Raw genomic sequence first — 24,141 nt, 5'->3', positions numbered from 1 at the left:
ACATCATTAATATCAGACAAAATAAAGGTAAAAGACCTTACAGGATATGAAAAAGATAATTCCTTAAGTGTAAAAAGAGTAATTCACTGGGAAAATATAACAACCTTAAGCCTGCATCCATTTAAACAGCATATCATTCAAAATCTAAAATTCAGATCATTAAAAAGAGAAACTGGCATTACACAATGCTAGTTAATATATTTCATCAGAAATTAAGATAGCAGACAAAAATCTTGTCAAGAATACACAGTACTTTAACAACTCAATGATCAATTTTGAACCAATGAATTTAACATAGGGTACTGCACTGAGCCCGTAAGAGAAAGCATGTTTTTTGTTTTTTGTTTTTGTTTTTGTCAGCATTCAAGGAACAGTAAGAAAACAAATAAAACAAAACAAAACAAAACAAAACTGATCAGTGAGTCTCAACAAATGCTGAAGAATAATGTAAAACTTTATCTTACTGTCCAAAAAGAAATAAATTAGGTATCAATAACCCAAACCTAGAAACATTCTAATCCTCTCATACCCATTAACTTGCACATTCAAAAAGACACTTCTAAGTATTTCATAAGAAAAAAAAATTGCAATAAAATAAGAAAATATTCAGATTCTAACTGAAAATGCCAAAATTTATAAAATGCAGCTCAATTAGTTTTAGAGGTAAATTGTATATACTAGAGAGTGGAAAAATATTAAAAATTCAAGTGTTAAAAATGTACAAATCAAGAAGTTAATAAATAAATTAGGGAATAAAAACTGGAGCAAGAAGGAAAGATTGTAAGAATAAGAGTAGACATTCATGAAACAGAATATAAGGACAATGAAGACCATCAACAACAAAAAATAGCTTTTATTTTATTAGACTAATAGAATAGGTATACCTCTAGTAAGAGATGCCATAAATGAACATGAATGGAAATAAATGGTAGGAACACAATCTAAGATATAGTATAGATTTATAAGGCAGATATAATTATAATTAAAAATAGATTTTAAAAATCATAATACAATGACTTCAGTCGATATATTTGAAGGCAGATAAACTATGTCTATAAATGTTCAAATTTAACTTAAAAATCGAAAACCTAAATGTTTGTAAAAACTTTTCAAAAATGGATTAACAAGCAACCTCCCACCCCATATGCACACAAAGCACTTACTGTACATAGCTCTGAAAATGAATTTTACCAAGACATCTAGGAACTCTCCCTCTACTTCATTTTATACATATTTCAGTGAGTCGGTTAAGAAAGAAAGCTTTAATTCACTTTATGAAGTTAATATAACCTTTATTCCAGAATAAGTACATATAAGGATAAACTAAGAGAAAATTTATTGGTCAATCTCTTGTAAATATAAAAAATATAGAAGTCGTACCTATATTTTAAAAATCAAAAGCAAATCTAACAAACTCCAGTATCTGTTGAGTCAAGGTGATGGAAATGTAGATGTCTGCTTTATTAGTATCTGTATTTTTCTATACGTTTGAAGTATTTCACAACAATGACAAAAAAGACCACAGGAAGAGAATTAGGAAGAAGCTTCTTTTCTCAGAAGAGGTAAAAGTAAAACCTAGAGACAGAAATGTTGAAAACGTAGGAAAGAAATTTGCTTAATTTTTTTTTTTTTTTTTTATGGCCTAAATAGTCTCAATCTGAAGGAACTGAGATCAATTACCAAGAGTGATCCTGACTGGGAGGGGATGTGGGGAAATGAAAAACTGAAAAACTTTTGAAATTCATGTTATAAGCAACGTGAGAAGTAGAACTTATTCTGTTGGTTATTATTTAGTATGGTTCAAACTCTTTAAGAATGTCATGGGAAAAAAATTCAGAGAAGTATATAGTCTTTTAAGACAAAACCAAAAGATCTATTTCAAAGACATCCATCTAAGTAAAAAATATGTTTTTAATCTTGGAACAAAATGGAGTAGATAAACTTATTGCTAAATTTGTTGCCCCAAAGAATGTTTAATTTCTTTTTAATTATCCTTGTGCATTTACTCTTAATTGGCTTAGGAACAATCCAATTATATGATTGTCTTATCTTGTTAAAGCTGGTAGCTCATCTCCCTAAAGTATTCAGATGAAGAAAAAGATAGCTGTTTTAGTGCCTAACTCCTGGACACCAGAGTATAAAGTAGTTGAGGTCGAGAGGAGAGAGGAGAAGCAACAGTTGCCAACTTGCCACAATGAGAGTGTATGCTATGTAAGAAGACACTAGACAGACCCCATGATAAAAATCATGAGAATGTGTCCAGAGCCAGGGAAATTCTCTTATTATTTTGACCAAAGAGAGTTGGAAGAGCACCAGTCTGAGAAAAGGCTGCAAACTTTGGAGCTCTTGTTGATCAGTGGGTAGACTGCTGGCTGAAAGATTCATACTTCCCAGAAGGGAACTCACACGGGATTTATGTATAAAATCCACAAACACAGAGACAGAGACATACCAGTCACACAGAAAGGAGCACACGCCAGAAGCCGAGCAGGGCCTTTTGTTACAGGAGGAATGAGCCAAAAAAACAGAAATAGTTCAAAATAAAAGAATTCTTCATTGTCTCAAAGATATTAGGGAGGACTGCTTCTGAGTAAGCTCAGAGAAGAAAAACAGACTTTTAAAGAGTAAAGTCTAAGGGGAAAGATTTTATCAAGAGGACAAAATTTAATCATCTACATCAATCCACATAGCCTTCACCAATGAAAAAATTTTGTAAAAAGTCTATCAGAGAGCACTGAATCCATTAAAATAGAGTACCAGGGTTAATGCATTATGGGGATTCTCATTATAAAACAGAATATAAATACGTCAACGATCTTGATGCTTAATAAAATAATGTAACTAACAAAAACATGGAGGTAGGAGAGACTGTAATTGTATTTCCCCACCCTTTATAATATATAGTCCAAAGCAGTGGTCCCCAATCTTTTGGCACCAGGGAAAGATGCTCCTATGAAAGATGCTCCTAATGCCTGATGATCTGAAGTGGAGCTGAGGCGGTGATGCTAGCACTGGGGAGCAGCTGCAAAGACAGATGAAGCTTTGCTCCCTTGCTTGCTGTTTACCTCCTGCTGTATGGCCCGGTTCTTAACAGCCTCAGGCCAGCAGCAGTCCACAGCCCAGGGGTTGGGGACCCCTGGTCCAAAATTAAGTGAGTAGTTAAAAAGATAATCACTCCTATTTTGATTTTTTGTATTTTTAATATCTTTGGAGAGTACTTTTAGATATGAATATATTTTGTGGCAATGATTAGCAATTTTCTTTTCTTTTTTACTTCTGTTCTTTTTTTATTTTTCAGCCTGAACTTAAATTTAATACTTTTAATTGAAATAATATAATAGTTTTTCTAAGATGATCTCTGCCTATACATATACATAGAGAGATGTCAAATAATGTTTATAAAACACTAGGGGGAGTTATTTTGCATAACAGATTTAGGGTTATTATTCAAATCTTATTTTTATTTTTCTACATTATTTCAAAAGTATATAACATTTTATGAAACCAGTAAAGTTATAATACTTCACTACAAAAAGATGAAACCAAATAAAATATATTGGAATGCATCCCAGAAGTTGAGCTTAGTGAGGATATTTATGACAAAACCCTCAGAGACATCCACTAGAATCTCAGATTTGTTTAGCAGGCACTTTTTAAACTTTTACTATGTGATGGGATAGAAAGAAGTGTCACTAAAAACTGATTTAGGTAAATGACCCTTAATGTAAGAAACATATTTTAGGAGAAAATATAAGGAATTAAAACAAAACAAGTGGTAAGAGAGAATATCATTAAATTTTTTAAAATGTTCACGATCCATCTTCTAAGTGCCCTGTAGACCACAAGATTATAATGTACCACAGGTACCTCAGGAAACTCCATAGGGGAGGTTTTAAATGAGTTTCATCCTTTGCTAAGATAAGGAGACAGGATATTAAAATAACTGATTAGGCAAGAAAATGTGCATTTCAAACTCCATTTTCAGCTGTCACATACCTTTCATCTCACTGGATGTGGTTTCAACTGACTATTTGGTAGTTCAATATTTACTGCTTTAATAATTTTCAAGATATATGATATAAAAGAGGCTTTGTAGATACTATTGCATTTGTTTCTATGTGGATCAAAATAATGTTTTCTAACATGTGTAATTAAGAAACGGGAGAGGACTAATAAAGTTTTATTTGTTTTTTACCATAAGATCATCAGAGTCAAAAGTAATAGGTCCCTATGCTGACTGATATATTTCTCATAAGGATCTCAAGATCACTATCAGAACTGGAATGACTGAGGGTTATTGAAGATATCTACACATTTTATTGTGTGCTCCTAGCCCTCTCCAGGATGCCTCATACATCCAGACCAACTCACTAGCCTGTTCGGTTACTTACAAATAATTCATTCAAAACTTATTCAGTACCTACTAAATAAGAGTGATATATATGATAGGTGTGGCGAGAACCTCAAAGATGAACAGGAAGGAATTCCCAAGGAATTAACAACTTAATGGCAAATTGGGAAGATCAAAATGTACATAAACATGCCTTATGGAGTATTAAATACCATCCTGACTCTAAAATGCTTCTAGAATCTTTTACTCTGTAAGATTTCTAAGGTCATACAACATCAAAAATATTATTTTCTGAAAGATACATGGGTTACCATCTGGAGATGGTTACATTTATGGCTCTTTCTTTCATTTTACATTTTTTACTTTTCATTTTCTAGTACTGGGCATATATTAGAGGCTTACTTACTAAGTACTACTTAATAAGTACTATTTTGCACAAAATAAGTCATTACACCAGGCTGCTTGATAGGTTAGTCAGTCAGTCACAGTTCCTTCCCAGTAATCACTTTCGGTTTACTTTTGACAAATTTTTACCCTAATTGACTTGATTTAAATCCCATGTTTTCCTCAGTCTGTTTGATTTTACAGGATCAGCTAGGTAATCTTATAGTTCCTCACTTCTCTTCTATGTGTAATCGTGTGCCTGCATTTTAACACCTATGGCAGATTCATGATGTTATAGAGTGCCACGTTGCTCCTCAGTAGTGGCTACAGGTCTATGATATAGACTAGATGATTTGACAGTCAGACCACATCCAACCATGTTAATCAGTGGTTTAAACTTTGGAACTAGCTATGCCTTGGCTTGAATCTTAGCTGTGTCATTTATGGGCATTGGTTTCTTCAGTTGAAAAATGGAAATAATTCTGTTGTACATAACTGAGGTAAAGACTAAATGAGATAACTTTTGTCAAAATAGCTAGACCACTGCCTTAAATATGGGCAGTGAATATGACTTTACTTCTCTATTCTTTTATTAAGGTAGTTTCATTATTTCTATGACTTTGTAGTCTAAAAGAAAGCAGGTAGAAAAGAGTGAAGTAATCTCCTTTGTTACCTTTTTAATTTGCTAACAAGTCAGATGAAATACTCTGATGATACAATTTTTAACATGTAAGACATTTACTGGTGTGCAAGACTTCTCAGTTATAAGTATATCTGAAGAGATCCTGACTGAAGACCTGAGTGCCTGAGAAGTTCCTGATTACCTAGTATACACTCTGTTGACTCCCAGTCCTGATGTCAGCTAAGTAATTAAATAAAGAGGGCTCTGTCCCTTAAATTTTCTTAAATTCATGCTATGACATTGACTTTACAGAGGCTGGTAGCAGACTATTTTTAACTGAAGGTCACTGACTTTTAAATTACTTAGGGTATCATAACAGCATTTTTTAGTACATTCTTTACATATCATTCTCTCATTACAGTTTTCTATTTCAGAAGCTTCCCATATTAAAATACTAACTTTACAACATCCAAAAGGCTAGTAGAAAAAAATATATCAGTATATGTGTAAATGTGGTTATACACAAAGACTCATATATTCCAGGCTACAGAAAAACTATAAAATTATTTAGGCTTGGAAAAAATGCAAATGAGGTAACTGTGCCACATTTAAGAATTTAAAAAGAAAATAAAATGTGCTTCCCCAAAGAGATCTTATCTAAGAATATATAAATCCTAATTAAAGACTTTTTATTGAAAACATGTTCTTAGGATTTAGCAAAATTCCTGGTATACAGTAGGCAATCAATACACCTTTACTAAAAAATAAAAATAAATGAGTCAAAATCTTAATTGAATTTTATAAACAGATAAGTTCTGCAAATAAGAACTACCCTAAGTTGCCAAGAAAATAAGTGGCAGAACCGGTAATAAAGTTCAGGTCAATAAACTTGTAGTTTCTACCAACCATTTTACAAAATGTTACAATGATCCTGGTCATTATCATTACCGTACTCAGAGGTAAAATAACTGAGAGAGAGAAATGAAGCCATTAGGTCCAGACATCCAGCAAGGCATATTCAGCAGAGAATTGCAATGTGCGTCCCAGGATACATTTATTTTCATCTTTTTAATTCTCATATTCCTTTTTCCCTCAGTGTGCTGCCACTAAGTTCCTGATGAAAAGTTATCAGAAAGGAAATCTTCACAAGAAAACCTGGTGCTGACTTGCAAGACCCATGGACTGTGTCTCTCACACTTCGCAGAAATTTTACACTTTTTTCAGACAAGCACTACTGAATATTTCAAGCAGCACAGATGAAGGAAGCAGTCTTACCGCAGTGGACCCCAATGACAATATACTCTCCAGTTTTATGAACTCTATACAAGATGCATTTTTCCCCCAATAAAGTATATTCTAATAAAGTAAAATTCAGTTGCAGAAACAAAATATTGAACATTAGATAGAATCGTAAATTGACAGATGATTAAACACATATATCATTTTAAATCTCTCATCTTTAGCCCCTACTTCATCCGATAATATCATTTACAGATTAAGCAACATTTAAGCAATATTCACAATTTACTTATCTTAATGCTTCAGAGCATTCCTTTATAACTGTTTCCTTATTTAGCGCCCTCTTTGGTTTAGATAAATTGGAAAGATTAAATTTTTTTTTGTTTAACCATTAAAAAATGTTCTGAGATTTACTATAATTTCATTCAACAAGATATAAATCTCTACAATGTGAAATGTCATAGTCTACTGAACACTCACCTAAACCAGACTTTTTTAATCGTTTTAAGTGCTGACTTGTTTGTTTTCCAGTGGGAGATTTTTGCCCATGTTTCATTTCTTTATCTGAACTGTCTGCTTCACCATTTTTAGATTCGGATCCTAAAAAAGGAAATAGTTATTATGTCATTATCTTCCTCTTGCTGTCCTTGAAAAGATAAATCTAAAATTGTTTTAAAAACTGTAGATAAAATCTCCTTTTCTAAAAGTTAATTCAGTACCTTTGGTCACAATCTGATTCCTCTACTGGATACAAAGAGAAAAGCCCAATAAATCAATTCAACAGAACAAAAAGCAAGAACAGATGGCCTAATAGTGGAGTCAAAAACACGTTCACTGATCTGATAGCTTTTAAAAGAAACACTCAAATCTTCTGTAAAAATACACGAATAAGCTTCAACAATACTATATCATTTAGAGACAATGCAAGACAGAGACAGAAAGATGAAGGAAGAAGAGAGAGACAGTATACCTTTATAAATAACTTTATGTTGAAATCAGAGCAGAAAATGCAAATATCAGTCTATAATAAATAAAATGGTACAAAGCTGATAAAGTGACAGAAGGTAAATTATAAAAGGTCAGGGCTCCACTGAGGTGAGAAGAATGTTGCCAGAACACAAAAACTAATAAAGGATTCTTGATTTTGCAGCAGAGGACTGAAAAACAAATTCACACTCACGGGAGAACTGCTTTTGAAGGCATTACACATCAGCGTGTGGTCCACCACTAAAGTTCAACATTGAAACGAAAGCCAAAGCAATAACAAAAAAATCCACCTAGCAGTCCCACACGTCTTCTTATACCTATTGACAAATGAAGTCCTCGATGATGAGTGAACTGGCGCATTTTTTTAAGAGTGAAATACCCTTTTTTTTTGAATCACTGAGTCAAGGGTATAAAAAATAAACAAAAGCTCATGTGGAAATATTATTCAGTTCCAGAGAGAATTCATGACATCTCTCTCATTGAGGAAGCTTCCTCCGGGAAGAACCTGGCCAAGCATACCATATTTTAGCTCTTTACCTGAAGGCGAATCCGACTGCTCATCAGACACCTTTAATGGTGTCAAAACAACGCGAGGAACAGTCTTGTTTACCATCATTGAGACTCCATTTCTTCTTTTCTGCTGCTGCCTCAAAGCCTATAAAACACGATAATAAAATGTAACATAAAAACATAGCCAAAATTATTTCTCAGAATTGAATTAAATGATCCATTTGCCCATCATTAGATACAACCTCTTAAGAGACTTAAATTCCACAGTTACTAATTCGTCAGGATTCTTAATAGTCACCTTCATGTCATTTTCCCTGAAAAGCATAAAATCAGGCTTTGGCAAAGGGTATAAACCTGAGACCATTTTTGGTATAATGCTGAAAACAAAGCAGCACTTAAAGGTTTGTTCTACCTTAGCAGTGTGGCTTGAAAGCCCATGGAATTTGAAACCATGACTCCCAAGTAAAATAAATGTAAAATAAATGTTTTGAGACCAGGATAAAAATATATGTGTCTGCACTTCGCTTGCAGGTGCGTCCTCTCCAGTGCACTGCTCAGTCAATCAAGTTAACACCGAGTGTCATCAGTATGTACAGCAGGTAAGGACTACAGTATTGATGCACTCACTCGGCCGTGGGGAGCACTGCACAAAATCACTGAACATGGCAGGAATCATTTATTTCTGTGAAGGGAATCAGTCCTAATCTTGGAAACCTTGCAGCACTTGGCTTCTGTCTGCTTGACTTTGGGCATTAACCTTCAGAACACGAACATTATGGTGTTCTGGCAAATCCAAAAAAAAAAAAAAAATACTGATGTGAGAATAAATCTCTCCAAATGGGAGTGCTTGTGTTTCATAAATGAATCAAGCACGATGATGGTAATATAATAAAAGACATTTAAAAGTTCTGAAATACAGCTTATCTAGCTGATTGCTTTATGCCAAAAATTACCTGTAATAAAAAGGGTCTTAAGCACACAAAACTAAAGAGACATTAAATTCATAGTTATAGGAATGTTATAATTCCTCAAAAGGTTAAAAGGCTGACCACAGTCAGTCTCAAACCTTTTCATCCCTGGTTTCTGCATAATTTCTACCAATTTTATAATATCTCAGTTACTTGATTAATGATCTTGGACCAATATTCACAGTCTCCTGAAATGCATTGACTGTATTATCAGTCAGAAATGATTCCATTTTATTTGCAAAGGGTATTAGCCGAATGTCTAACTTGTTGATCAAAGATTTAGCAATCAAATAATTACAGAAGTGAAACATTAAATACCATTTAAATAAGAGAAGGCATATTCAGATGAGATTTAAAACCAGAGAGGAAAGTAAATGACTTGGGAAATCTGTTACAAATGATTCTGTTGTTTATGATAAGATAGGACATTTTCCCTTCAATTCTTAGATTTACTGAGCTTTTTTAAAGCACCAGGCACTGAGGATTGATAAGAGATACAAAAATGAATAAGATGTCATCCTCTGTCTTCCTCACCTTTAGCCTACTGTCAATAATACATTTAATGAAAGCATCTGTGCTATAAAATATTTAAGACATTTGCTCTTTCTTCCATCAAGGTGTATACATAATTGCAGAAATCTCTCTAGCCTTGTGTTAGAACACAAGGCACTTTACAGACATTAACCTATCAACCCAATAATAAAAGAGAACAAAGCAACATGGTGCCTTAACTTATAATTAAGTCCATCTTTGCGCACTATGAAAGACTTCACAAGACAATAAAACCTATACGACGAGTGACAAGTTTTTAGGAATCTATAGATCATTGATTTCAACTATTTCCCTTGGCAATCCAAATAGGCATTTAAAAAATATTCATTTTATGTCAGGGTGGAAAAGTGTATTTTGGAAAATGTTGGTTAAAAAAAAGATAAAGTAAGAAGACTTGAAACTGGAATCATAAAGTCAAAGATGGTATGTCTTTTTATAGTATTTGTGATAAATAATAAGTAATAAAATTTTCATCCTCAATTTTTAAAGCTGAGAAGACTCTGCTATAGAAAAATTAGTAGTTGGATAAAAAGAAACCATGACAGGAATAACAATAATATAATAATAATAAAACCCATAGCTATTTCGAATTTTAAACAGTCGAGGTGGAACCAAAGTAAGAAAAAAGGAACGCTATCCTATGAGTCCATTTCAGTGACTTTTTTTCTGAAAATGGATTTCTTATTCAATCATTTGAACAATATTTCTTCATAGAACATTTTTAAAAATACTGAAATGCAACACTATGTACTTGCAGGTGACCAATACTAAATACTTGCCATACAAGAAAAATGACTATTTTAAGTGTACAAAAAAATATATATACTTTTTTGTTATCTCTGAAAAACAAACATTATATTTGACCCCCAAAAACTTTTCTAGGGGCAAATAAGAGGACATTGGAAAGTCTGTTTACTATAATGCTAGTCACGGCAGTAAAGTAGCGGGCTACTAGGTAAACTCTGAGGAACATCAGAATCCAGCTTATCAGAAGCAGCATCCTGATTGTATTTACCAGATCCGCTGTCATTTTAGGCTGAGTCACTTTAGGCTACTTGAAGATTCCAATTCACTTTCTAGAAAGCTGGATTTATTTGACTCTGGACACCGAGGACACCCTCCAAGCAGGTCAAGATATGGACGGATGGGGAAAAACAATGCTGATTCAACTGAGGTGTTTGGGATAGTTTGTACTGGCTCCAAACAGGAGAACTCTAGCATCTGTTTCGTCCATTAGGTGGGTCATATAGTGAATCCTGCCTAACATTATCATACATGTTAATATAGTTCTTATATTCCTGGTCTCTGTTATAAGGCTCACACCTAACAAGTAAAGAAGCTAGCTATTCATGTTTTGTTGTTGTGATTATGTAACTATTTCAGCAACTATGTACACAATGACTCCTCATATGGATACTGCTTGTCTCCTCACAATTCCTTCAAAAAATGTGCAATGCTTTTTGGACCACATGGCTGGGATAAGACAATGAAAGGGGAGGATAAACTGAGTGGGGACACATACACCCCAATGGAAGGGGCAGTAATGACTCAAGAGAACCAACACAACTGGAGTTTTAGTGAGTTTTCTTTTTTTCTAAACACATGCCAGACACAACCAAGATGATTCTGAGCCAAAGTCGGCCCAAAGGCACCAATCTTTGACACCTACTGAACACTAGTCCCAATGCTCCTCACCTCCCTAAATAAATGAGCCTGACCACTGCCCAAGAGAGGGGGTAAAATCCCCCTCTTCTAACGTGCTGACCTGCAGGCAGACAGGCTGCTTCAGAGCTGTCTTAATCACTATGTGGTGCAATGATGAAGGGCGAGGTTGTAGAGTCACTGGAAGACTTAACTAGCTGCGTGATGCAGGGTAAATTACCTGGGTAAATGTCCTAGTAAAACAGAGATTATAGTGTTGGTTAAACTGTTTTAATAGGAAATCCAAAGTGCAGTTTCTATATAGGCTCTTGGGAGATGGTCAGTGGCCATCTGGCCTTTCAGTAAGTCCTCTGAAGCTGTGTCTAGCACCTCTCTTCACTACAGGGCACACTTGTATCCCACTGTCCTCAACTTTGAGCTTTAGCTAAAATTCTAAGAAAACAAAAAAATTCCTATTTTATATTATGTTACAAATATAATAGAAGGTAAATGTGATTTACCTTGTCACTAAGCTTGGGTATCCACAGCCCAGAAAATATAAATCCATATAGCAGATTAAGAAAATAGAATTAGGAAGGTCACTTTAGCTGGTCATGGAAGGTTTGTTCTGCACAAGGGTACCATTAAAGCGGAAAACTTTTTTGTTGTGGTGACCACTCGGGGTGAGGATGACTTTTTTCTATTCCACACTAAAGGTCTCAATTAGCCCTGGGATCCTGTTGATTAATCCGCAACATGACTTTATTTTGACATTGATTGTATGCAATAAGTCTTACTATGTTAGTCTTGATTCATTTTAGGAGGAAGATATCAATAAAGCACTTCTAACTACTCAGGCCTTAGCTATACATTAGAATGCTAGTAGAATAACTTACTGAACAACTGTAAATCCTATAATTTGAAATCTAAAAAGGAGCAATATCAAAACCTAAATAAAAAACGTCACTCCCTCCAAAAAACCCTATTTTTAAAACCCCAAATAAATAAGTAGATGGCAAGTATAAATGCAGTCTACTATGAAGGAATGTACTTTTGAGCTGCCCACATGTACAATGTCGTCATATTCAAGCTACACGGAGCACATTAAACTTGTGAAGTTTAATACTTCCAGGTACCATCAGTATGAACATTTACAGGCTTAAAATTGGAAATAAACATAGTTTTTAAAGGAAGCAAACACAACAGAGCTAAACCAGTCTAGGAAAAGTGAAGATCTTATCATACATCAATAATAATTCTGAGTCTAAGGGAAAAGAAAGAAATCAAAAGGTGCTGACTCAGCATGCTTTTCTCTAGCCCTGAATCGCAATACTCTCTCATAAACAGAGACAAAATAAAAAATCTTTAGATAAACATTTTTTTTAAACAGAAAGCTCGCCAGATAATGCTACAAATATTAAATGATCCTCATTTCCACCCTAATGAAAAGTAAAATAAAACCTAAAATCAGAGGCTTCTGTGTTATTAATAAACACCACCAATGTAACTGAAGAATGTACTGAATGCAATAAGCACTTCACTAAAAAAATCTGAAAATATCGCATGCTGTGAAGTGAATGCTAAAATAATTATAAACACACACACACACACACATACATACACACACGAAACAGCTGGCGGTGTCAGGCACTAACAACTTGCATTGTTGCTAGGACGCTAAATGTCAGCGCCCACATTCACAAACTGCTATCATGCAACATAACCTTTGAAATTTCACAGTAGTGGTCAAACATATAAAGCTAAAGCAAAATACCAAGAATCTATGTGCTTTGTGATATGAAGAGGAAAAAAAGATGTGCAACTTTGCGAATAAATTCTACCACCCTAAATAATGAAGTAAAATAAACCAACAGAAACATAGAAAGGTTCTGTTCTGTGCCATGTTACCTCCCATAACAGACCTCATCCTTCTTGAGTCTTTCATTTGATTCTGCTATTTAAAAACTTCCAAAATTTAATCTTTCTTAATTATCCTTCTTTAAAATCCAAAATCTAATCACACCGTACTTTTTAGGATCATTACAACTAAAATAACAAGGCAGAAAGAAAACAGGGAACAAGATAATAATCAGCAATTTGCTATTCTCCAGAAGCTTCTAAATATGCATATTCAGAAAAAAAAAATCTATCGAAATAACAATATACTAGTCATGCAATTACACCCAACAAATGATGTTAACTAACGTTCTGATGATTAGAATGGAGAAGGGACCCAAGCACTTAGAAACAATGAAAATTATATCAATGACCAAGGGGCATTACAGTCTCTTTATCATCCAGCCTATAAATACACTGCAGCCAACAGTACTGCAAAGTGAGAGGACCCATTCTCTACAGCAACGTGCTCCAGGTTGGGGTGGAGGCCCCAGTCTAGGAAATATGTCTGGCTTATTTTGTACGGAAGTTTGTTTTAAATTATTATTTTTCACTACCCTTATGCTTATAAAGCCATTAGAATTTGTTTTTGCTTTTTTTACTTAAGTCTTTCTAAGAATGTGCACTAGCCAATGTATAGTTGAACTACCAAAGCCCTATTGACTCACACAAAACACTCTAGTAAAATGACAAAAGCTAATATTTTTTGAGTGGTTACCATTAACATGTGCTGATACTGAACATAAGCAGTCTGTGCTTGAAAGTAATATTCTTAATGACTATCCTGTCTTGCTTTCCTTACTCTATACAAATACTCAAAAATTAAATTTCCTTGGATAATGTAAAATTTCACCTATCCTATTACATATCATATGCCGAAAGAAAGCATTAGTTAAGATGGCAGTATTGGAAGCTATGATTCTGGCATCGAATGTCATCTCCAAGACTTGCTGAACAATCTTGGGCAAGTTATCTAACTTCTCTGGGCCTTAGGTTCCTCATCTGAAAAACAGGGATACTAGTACATACCTTAAAGAATTTGTATAAGGACACATGGCATAGTACCAGTAAAATGCACGGCATGATGTCTAAAATCAGAAGAATAAGTGTCAGATAATACAATTATTAATAGGGTCATTCAGCCGGCCCTGTGTTCATAAAATTATGAGTTATACATGCAAATATACACACAAAAGATTCACAAACACAGAACACACACATACACACACACATATATAGATAGATAGATAGACAGACAGATAGATAGATAGATAGATATAGATATAGATATATATGGATATATAGACTTACAAAGAATTCTACATGGCTATTCAACTATCTAAAAGAAAGCTGCAGATTTGCTGAGGCTGCTACAATTTAAAATGCCTCATGCTCAGTCAATTTTTGAAATGCTGTCTTAAATTCAGCAATTACAGGGAATCTGAGTAAAATTCTGCAAGAACAGCTTTCCTTCTAAATGTATTTCCTATATGAATTTGATTATTAATCAAACATTAGCATATCTGCTATATACATAGTGTGCCATATTCTCCTGCTAACTAATTTGTTACTGGGTTAAACAATAGGAAGTTTTATACAATTTATAAATAACTCTTTAAGGACATTAAGTTTTTGGAACAGATTTCTTAGATCCTAAGCAAGCAAGCAGCACTTCCCATGAACACATGCTGTACAATAAAACAAAACAAAAAACCACTAACTCAAAGTTGTTTCATGTTTTTGTAATTGTTAAAAATGTTTAAATGATATGAAACCAAAATGGAGAAAGTAAAAAATGACACATGACAATTCAGAGATGTGACTATTTATCTTTATGTTCATATACAGCAAGATTTCATGCTGTGTACATTTTCTAAATCACTGCCCTTTGGAAGTATGAGTCTCATTTATGATCACATCCATGTTTCTTAAATGCTACGACTACCACTGTCCAGTTTTGTATCTTCTGTTCTATCTTGGTTAGTATTTTATTGCCAGCATCCTATTTGCTGCCTGAATAAGCCTTTCCAAGATTTCCACCCTTTATTTCAGCAGATGAAAAGGGATCTCAACATTGATTTTTATTCTTTGGCGTATAAAACATTTTCACAAGAGCAATAATATAAATGGCAAAGATTATTTGACCTATGTAGGATGAAACATTGTTACACCATAAATATAATCCCAATGAATGAAAATACTGCAATTTCAATAATTAATACAGAATGAGAAAGTAACATAGTTCAGGACAAAAATGTTTTGTTTCTTTCCTAAGTTTTCTTGCATGAAATAGAAAAGAAGCAGGCAGAGACATTCTAAGTCTAAGAGACTGGATGTGAAAATTAAGAAGCTTTACAGGTTGGTGGAACTTTTAAAGAAAATTTTGACTTTGTTTTAAAACATAGTTTTTCTTTCCTTGTTATACATACTCTATCACTAGAATGAGGCTAGATTTGTGAATGGTCAGCAAGGAGGGAGGCGGAGGAGATTGTTAAAAAAGGATCCCCAAAAAAACCTAAGAGCAAAGCAGTCACACAAGGGAAATCCATGAATTCAGGGTTAAATATGTGAGCCTTCCATTTACTGACATTATAGTTACCATCGTGCTCTGTTCCCATCTACCTTTAGCATCTCTTCCTTCTCTTCCCTGCACAAATCAGCATTTGCCAGTGTGGCAGCGGAAGCTAACTTTTTTGGATAATTACATGCCACATACTCACTCTACCACATGCTTTCAGTGTATCACCTCACACCTCACTTAATTCTCAGATCATTCCCATGTGAAAGGTACTCGTATTTACCACATTTCCTAGAAAAGGAATTTAAGATCCCGAGGAAAAGAGTAGCCTCCCCGGAGTTATGTATTGAGTAGCAAGGATTGAAACTAGGGTATGTCAGAGCCCGAGGTTCAACTCTATGACCATTACCTCCCACCACCATCTCCAGAGAGGGACACGTAGGTCAAGAATGCTTATGTAATAGCAAGATGATACTGCAAAGTTAACCTCTACTCAGCACCAAACACTCACTGATCAATATTCTAGATATAAGTAAGCCACGAATACAGTTTTTCTTATTTGTAACTTAATGCATCTCAGTAATGAGAAACAAGTTATCTATTTATTTTTATATCAACTACCAGATAAACACAAGACCATAAATAGAGACACTATTTTCAAAACATGCAATGCATTTATGAACTCAATGTTTACTATAAATCACACACATGCAAATCTTAATACAAGTTTTTATATGTTTCCAAGCACATTTTCCCTCTTCTATTTTACACTAAAGTTATCAAACAAACCTTTCCTAGTTTTTAGACGAGATTAAAATTACTGTTAATATTATGCAAGTGGTTTAATTCGGGACATTTCTATTGCCTTCTGATTGCTGTTCTTTTTATTTTACTTTCTCTGCATAACACCCATTAACGTAAGTAGGCAGGACCAAAGGACAAAGAATGAGTGCCAACTATCTTACCTGTTTAAGAGCCTTTTTGGTGTGTTGCTGAAAGGAAGACACTAACTTGCTTTGCACTGCTGTGTTAGTAAGGCTTGAATCTCGAGTGGAAGATGCTTCATCAGTTACCTGCTTTGCACAAACTAGGAACAGAGAGAGATAATGATATTACTAATTTGAATTCCTCTTTTTTTATATCCACTGTAATTAACTCGGAGCTTTTCTCCACTTGAAAATGGATACCTAAAATAAAGCAAAATAGCACAGTGAAAAGAAGAGTCTCTCGATTTGAAAGAAGGGATCATTTAATAACTGTGTGGCCACAGTTACATTTAACCTCTCCAAGTCTCCATTTCCTTACCCACTAATTGATGATAATTTCTATGTCATAGGGCTATTGTACAGACATAAAATAGAGTACAAAATCTGCTTCAAGAGTTGGGAGTCAGCAGATACTTTCCAAATCTGAATATGGAGATGGGGCAATGCTTAGTATTCTGAAGAAATGATCTAAATTAAGAAGTTTTCTTAAATCTATCAACCTCAGAGCTATCATGATTCTTCTGTTTAACAGCCTTTGTTCTGTACAATCCATGGCCTACTGGGGCATTTTCAATCTCTCCTATGGGCCAAGTCACATAGCATGGAGAAGAACAAAATAAAATCCGAGATGCTGGTTGTCAGCCAATTTAAAACAATTATTTTCAAGAAAATTAAGCCCTCTGCAGATTACAATATAATCTGGCCATTTGTACCACAGTCAAGTTTTTCTGCTGCATATTCTACAGAAGACATTTTCTTAGAAAAGACTGCTTTTTTTTTTTTTTTTTTAGAGGAACCAATGTCTTATTGACATGGATAACCAAACGGCTCTATGAAACCTTCTGGTGGAACCAGAACACTTCTTTTGGTTCTCCTGGAATGTGACCTCATTTCACCAGAGAGACTAGGTTTATACTGGGGTGGCTTTGGCAGGAGTGCAGGTGCAGGATCTTTTCTGTGCACACTAAAGACGGAGTTACTTGGAAAACCAAAGTGAAGAAGCACTATGATTTGTGGCAGAATGGAGGCATATGTCAAAGGCAGGAGGTAAAAGGAAGTTAGATGGAAAAAAATAACTTGAGCACATATTGTAAAAGCTCAAAACATGACTTTTTAAGGGCACCAGGGTTAACCCTAATCCAAAAAAATTTCCAAGGAACAGTAACTGGGGAAGATCCTGACCTGAGTTTAAGAAAAGAAAAAAAAAAGTTTAGTAAAAATTATTCTATTAAAAAATGGAAGCATATGGATGTGCAGTGTTGAGAACAGTCAAGCTGCTTTAGATAGACTTAAGCACATATTGCCTAGAAATGAAAATGTGGTTTTTGAAAGAGAATGTTTGGAAGAAAAAGTTAATCAAGTTTTGTTTTAACACAAAGTGATCAGGAAGCCAAAATGAACACGTTTTGGAAAATAAAATAATTGTTATTAATGCTGGGCATCGTACATATGTAATCTCATTTCATTCTCACAGCTTTCTTGCAAGATGGAAAAATAATTATCTCCATATTGGAGAGTGAAAACTAGAGCTCAGAAAGGCTCGATAACTTGTCCATGGTCACACAGCCAATGAAACAGTAGAACTAGGATCCAAAGCCAGGTCCATAATTTTCCACTTAAAATATCTGGCCTTAAAGCCAAGAACTGATGCCGAAAATTCACTGTCTAAAGAAGTCTAATTTACTTGCATCATGCTGGCAGTATTGAAACAGGAAGGCAGTAAGAGCACAGGGAACAAGGCATTTGGTCTCTGACATGAAGAAATTGAGAATTATGGGTAAGAATGATTGGCCCAAGAAATGCTATGGTTGAAATAGCAAAAGGGTTTGCCCATGGATATAGTGAGAGAAGTCCTTAAATTAAAGATCAGGTGACTTTTTTCTACTTGATACAATATGACATTTTCCTTTCAGTCTAAATGTCCTAGTCAAGAAACATTTTATAACACTACTTCCATAAACCATGGCTCCTAGGCTTCTCTCCTTAAAATGATCACTAGAGTCCTTTGCAACACTTTGCCAACGCTTACTTATCAAGAAATATTAGAACCAATCATCGGTTTATATTATAAAAGTTCAGTTATTTTTATACTGATTACATGGATGGCCTTTTCAATGTCCTGAAGTCTCTATGAAGTGTGACAAACTGGGGCGGGGGTAAGAGTAAAGTGGCAGATGGGATATATGATCCTAATTTAACAGACCTGAACAGATGTGATGTAAGCCCAGCCGGTGCATTAGCAAATATGTTTTATTACTTTCACATGCATAGAGTAGTAGTTCCACCTAGAAAATATGGAAACTTGTTGGTTAAAAAGGATAACCAAATGCAGTACATGGATTTTATGGAATTTATGAAAAATATGAGAGTGTTTCTGCCTACTAGGCATCTAAATATATTTTCCAGTTTTCTTAGGAAATGGTTTTATTCATAAGTGTTTCCAGGTTAACTTCAATGCAGCAGGATCAAAAAACAACAAACATTGAATCAGCTTATATTTAATTAAAGCCTCATTCTCTTATTTTTCTAACTGCCACAATAAGCAGTCTACAATCAGTGGTCCTTCTTGAGGATGCTAGATATCTTACTTACAATTTGCTCTATTTCTCTCTGACTTAGGAAATCGTAAGGTATCATGATATCTCTATTTCCGTATCACCATACATGCTACATATTTTGGTTTAAAGTCACTATTGTACCATATTAATAGTGATTCACATATATTTACACATAGCATTTCCAAAAGTAAGATTTTTTGTTTGTTTGTTTGTTTGTTTTTTTCAATTTATAGCCTAGGGATTCAGATAGAGGGCAGGATAATAAAACAAACAGCATCAAGAAATACTATGTTTTTTTTTTTCCTTAAGGTGATTTCTTTTCCTTTAACCCAACTCTATTTTGCTTTATCTTACATTCTATCATAGACCCAACTGATGCATTATGAGAATTCCTTTCCTACATAGTCATTTTCCTCCTCAATTCCTATTTATGGAAGTTAGTCCTATTTCTCTAAGTCAAACCATTGTTCACTAATTAGTTACTTTTGATAAAAAAAATTTATAGACTCTAAAAGAAAGTAAATGTAATAGAAAAAAATCTATAAGTTATAAATCCTTTGGGTTGAAAACACTTATTTTTGAGGGTAGGGGTAGGTAGATGTGGTAAAGGGGGTCAAATATGTGGTGACAGAAAGAAATCTAACTATGAGAGGTGAACACACAGTGTAAATATATATATATATATATATATATATATATATATATATATATGCCTTACTGTTAAAGTGTACAGCTAAAACTTATTAGATGTCATTAACCAATGTCAACATAAAAAATTAGTTAATTAATCTTTAAAAAAAAAAGGAAGAATAAAACCCCAGTTATTTTCAAAGAAAAGAAATTGAGAAAAAAATGGGTGGGGTATAATATAATGAATACATAGCCTCCAAACTGTGCTTGCGCGTGCACATGTGTGCACATGTGCGTGTCTTGACAATACAGGCATTTTTACATGGGCATATGTGTAGCATTGTTCATTCTTTTGCCATGAATATGATGAGGATGGCTGAATCGAAAAACACCAAGTAGTTAGATTGTGCATGTTCAGGAAGGTTCATACTCTGACAAAACACATGGTTTCCACTTTTACTTATTTTTATAACTTTCATAATAACAGATGTGGCAAATAAATAATACAAGGTTTATTTTAAACAGTTGCCTGAATACTTATCTAAGGGACTGAGTGTGGCCTCTGAAATATAAGCCAAAGAAAATTAATGTTAAAGGAAGGACCTGGGGAATCCCCTGTGTGTGAAATTACAACAGGAGCCAGGAAGCTAAAGAAGTAGGACAGATGTTTTATCCAATAAATATCAAACACTGACACACAGTCTTAGCAAGTGATATCTTCTTAGCATTCAGGACAGAATGGGAGCTTTCTGTTTCTCTAACTGTGCACTGGCACCATCACAAAACAAATGCCAGATTTTTTTACCTCAAAACCCCACAAAACTGACTGCCCTTTTGTAGGTGGAGAAATTGAAAATGAAGTAAAACTTTTTTAAAAGAACAGAAATACTCTTTCTGTATTTTGCTTGCCTGACAAAACCAGGCAAACCAAAAATCATAGCTAAAAGCTAATCTACTACTTCTAAATTCAAACAGATAATGGAATTCTCAGTATTTGCTGGCCATCTACCTCTACTCTCAATTACATTCAGGTTTCCAAAACCCTCCTCCAAAATATGCTATTTAGAAAACTTGGGAGTGAAGTGAGTTGGAGGATTATAGGTCATCATAGGACAGGCTTGAAGACCAAGGAAACCAGTGACTGTGTTGCAGCAAGGCTGGATTTCAACCTCTTTCCTTAGTCTCCAAGATGACCCTCTCTCTCCTTATCATTCACCATTTGACTTGAAAATATGGGTTACAGCTCATATTTTTAAAGTTGAGTACTAGAGAGAAGGTTGGAGAAATACTCCCCCCAATCTAATTACTAAGCCATGACAGGTGTGCAAGAGAGCTGTAACCTTTAACCTGAGACACAAAGAAAAGAGAACTCAGAACACCATCCCGACTGCCTCTCTTTCTGGTCTCACATCGTGGTTGTCTCTTCAACTCCCACCCTCTCTGATCCAGCCAATCGAGGCCCTGTGGCATTTCCTGAACACACATATTTACAGTATTTGTTACAATAGCTCTGATTGTCCCTCTTCAAAGTACTCTTCTCCATTTCTCTGCTTAACAAACTCATCTTTTAAAAATTAAATTTATTGGGGTAACATTGATTAATAACATTATGTGAATTTTAGGTGTATAATCTATTAACACAACATTTGTATACTCTGTTGCATACTCGACACTACAAAGTCTAGTCTCCTTCTGTCACCTTGTATTTGGGCCCCTTTACCCCTCTCTGTCCTCCCCTTACCTCCCCTTCCTCTCTGGTAACCACTATTCTGTTGTATCTATGAGTTTGTTTTGTTTTGTTTTGTTTGTTGCTTTTTGTTTTATAACTCACACATGAGTAAAATCTTACGGTTCTTGTCCTTTTCCATCTGACTTATTTCACTTAACATAATACTCTCAAGATTCAGCCACATTGTTGAAAATGGCAATATTTCATTTTTTATGGCGGAGGAGTATTCCATTGCATGTATTTATAATAGCGAAGACATGGAAACAACCCAAGTGTCCTTTGACACATGACTGGACAAACTCATCTTGACAGACCAAGCTCAAACAACTTCCCCCAGAGCTTTCCTGACTATCCCGGTCTCTGAGGTAGCCTTACTCCTCCCTTACCCATGTTTCTTCAGAACTCAGTATACAAATTTACAATAGTCCCAGCAACACTGGTGCTTGTGTCTTTCTTAGCACCTATAAGCTCAGCAACTCAAGTACTTACATATGTGCAAAGATAGCCACAGAGCAGTTGATCTAAAATGTTCATTAAACAAAACTGTCAAATTTGATTTTCATTAAATTTATCTACAGTATCTATTTTTAAAGTTAACCTCCAATTACTGCTTTTAATAAGAATTCATAGAAAAGGAGATGAGCAAAAGTGAATTTTTTAAAAATTTGAAAAAAAAATCTTTTTAAAAAAAGATGTTTAAATTATCCTAAAGTCAAATAGGGAAAATATGGAAACCAAACTACAAAATGTCCTATGCAAGTCAGTGAGGAGTCCCATGACCTGCCACTAAATTTATTTACTCATTGCCTTATTTTAAGAGGGTCACAGTTTGGAGGTTTTGCATAATGAAATAAGAAATAATTTAAAAATCAAAATTAGACGTCACAATGCATTCTTGAAATGGTAGGAGCTGTGTGGGAAGAGACTACAAAACATCTGCATAACATAGTCACTGTGAAAAAGATCTTCATTGCTATATGTCTAAGTAAACTATACAGTACAAAACAAGCTATCTGAGGTAAATGGTATTCAATGATATAATCACGGTAGAGAAGAGAGGCCTCTTTTGGTCAATATCATTTTGATTAGTTCTCCCTCCAACTACTCCCTTTCAATGTTCTGACCACTTAAACTAGATACTCTCAAATAAAAACGGTTATCTGTAGAAAGGATCCTGACATATGTTATAGATTTAATCCAGTTTTTACAAATAAAAAAATTTAAATAAAAAAACCACACAGTACATTAAACACTGTGTGGCACAATGTTAGAATTCAATCAAATTTTAAAAGTGGGCTGGGTCTTAGAAATTTTTTTTTTAAATTTATCATTCATTCGGTTGCAAAACTTTTATTGAGCACCTTTATGCCCAGCCCTATATAAAATGTGGGGGTACTTTGAGGGGACAGTGAATAAGATCCAAGACCAGATTTTGAGACCATAATTTTTTGAAATATATTTTTCAAAGAACAATGGCATAGAATTATTAAATCTACCTGGGGGAAATTAAGCCTATGAAAACCTAGGAGTGATCATAATAATTTGTTTTGAAAGATCAATAAGCAGATAATTCAAAAGTATTCCTAGATGGCAAATAATCAAAAAAGCTTATGTCTGAATTATAATGGTAAATATCATACTTACATTTGAAATTGTGTATATCTGATACTCTGCATATACACAGCAACAAAGTACATGCCAAAAACTGTTAAAAAATGATGACAATGACCAGGCAAACCCATCTGACTTGAACTAAAACTTTCCTGGACTCCATTTCTTTCAGAGAAAAAATATTTCCTTAATCCTTTTTTTTTTCCAGACTAAGGAGAAACTGTCCTATCTCAAAGCATTCCTATTCTAAGATATGTATAGGTGTCTGGTTTTAAATGACTTCTCTTGCTGCATTAAAAGAAAATATTCAAAGGGTATGAGATGCCAAGAGAGGTCAGGGATTAAATAAAGCAATAAAAGCAGTAAGATAATGGAAACAGCAATTCTCCCCTAAGAAACTTTCAAGGGAAAAAGCATTTGAACATTATAAATATTGATACTTGATAATATTTAGGATGATATAATCTATGAATAAAATATACCTGACATATCTGAAATATTTACTATATTTTATAGTCTGCTTCCTAATTAGCCCAAGCTAATGAATACATTGAATTTATAACCAGAGAAATTTAGTTATGCTAATATCTCTGGATATCTATTAAAAATATTTCTTTAAACCGGATAAGAAAAGAGCAACTCAAACCAGAAATAAGAATAGCTAATGGAAAAAAAACATATCCTGTAGGTACCAGCCATTAGCCACCTAGATTCCTTTCTCAGAATTATGGACAGTAGTAATAAATAAGCTGCCTATGTGAGGAAAAACATTAGAAGCTATTTCTTTTATACTACACAACAATGCTGTGTTCTACAGTACATCGGGTTCCTGAAACATCTACACAGAAATACAGCAATCCACCTGGAAAATGAGAAATAGAAAAAAGCAGAGAGGAAGAAAATCATTAAAAGGTTGGTACAGGTCAAGGGTAAGTACTTCATTCATTGGCATTGCTACT

At 34.3% G+C, this 24,141-nt stretch overlaps 1 protein-coding gene across 8 annotated transcripts in view; it reads right to left on the bottom strand.

Annotated features, from left to right (window-relative positions):
* The window catches only part of ASXL3 (ASXL transcriptional regulator 3), a 160,491-nt gene that overhangs the window by 62,199 nt on the left and 74,151 nt on the right, over positions 1 to 24,141 (bottom strand). For all 8 annotated transcript variants that reach the window (XM_016153916.2, XM_016153915.2, XM_016153921.2 and 5 more), the window contains 3 exons: positions 16,634 to 16,755; positions 8,121 to 8,238; positions 7,077 to 7,196 (listed from right to left, as the gene is read on the bottom strand). In XM_016153916.2, coding sequence (XP_016009402.2) covers positions 7,077 to 7,196; positions 8,121 to 8,238; positions 16,634 to 16,755 — 360 coding nt within the window. The remainder of the gene's footprint in view (positions 1 to 7,076; positions 7,197 to 8,120; positions 8,239 to 16,633; positions 16,756 to 24,141) is intronic.

Source organism: Rousettus aegyptiacus, unplaced genomic scaffold (assembly GCF_014176215.1).
Source record: "Rousettus aegyptiacus isolate mRouAeg1 unplaced genomic scaffold, mRouAeg1.p scaffold_m13_p_12, whole genome shotgun sequence".
NCBI classification, from domain to species: domain Eukaryota; kingdom Metazoa; phylum Chordata; class Mammalia; order Chiroptera; family Pteropodidae; genus Rousettus; species Rousettus aegyptiacus.
Note: the sequence above shows the minus strand (reverse complement) of the source record. Positions and strands in the feature narration are given on the sequence as shown.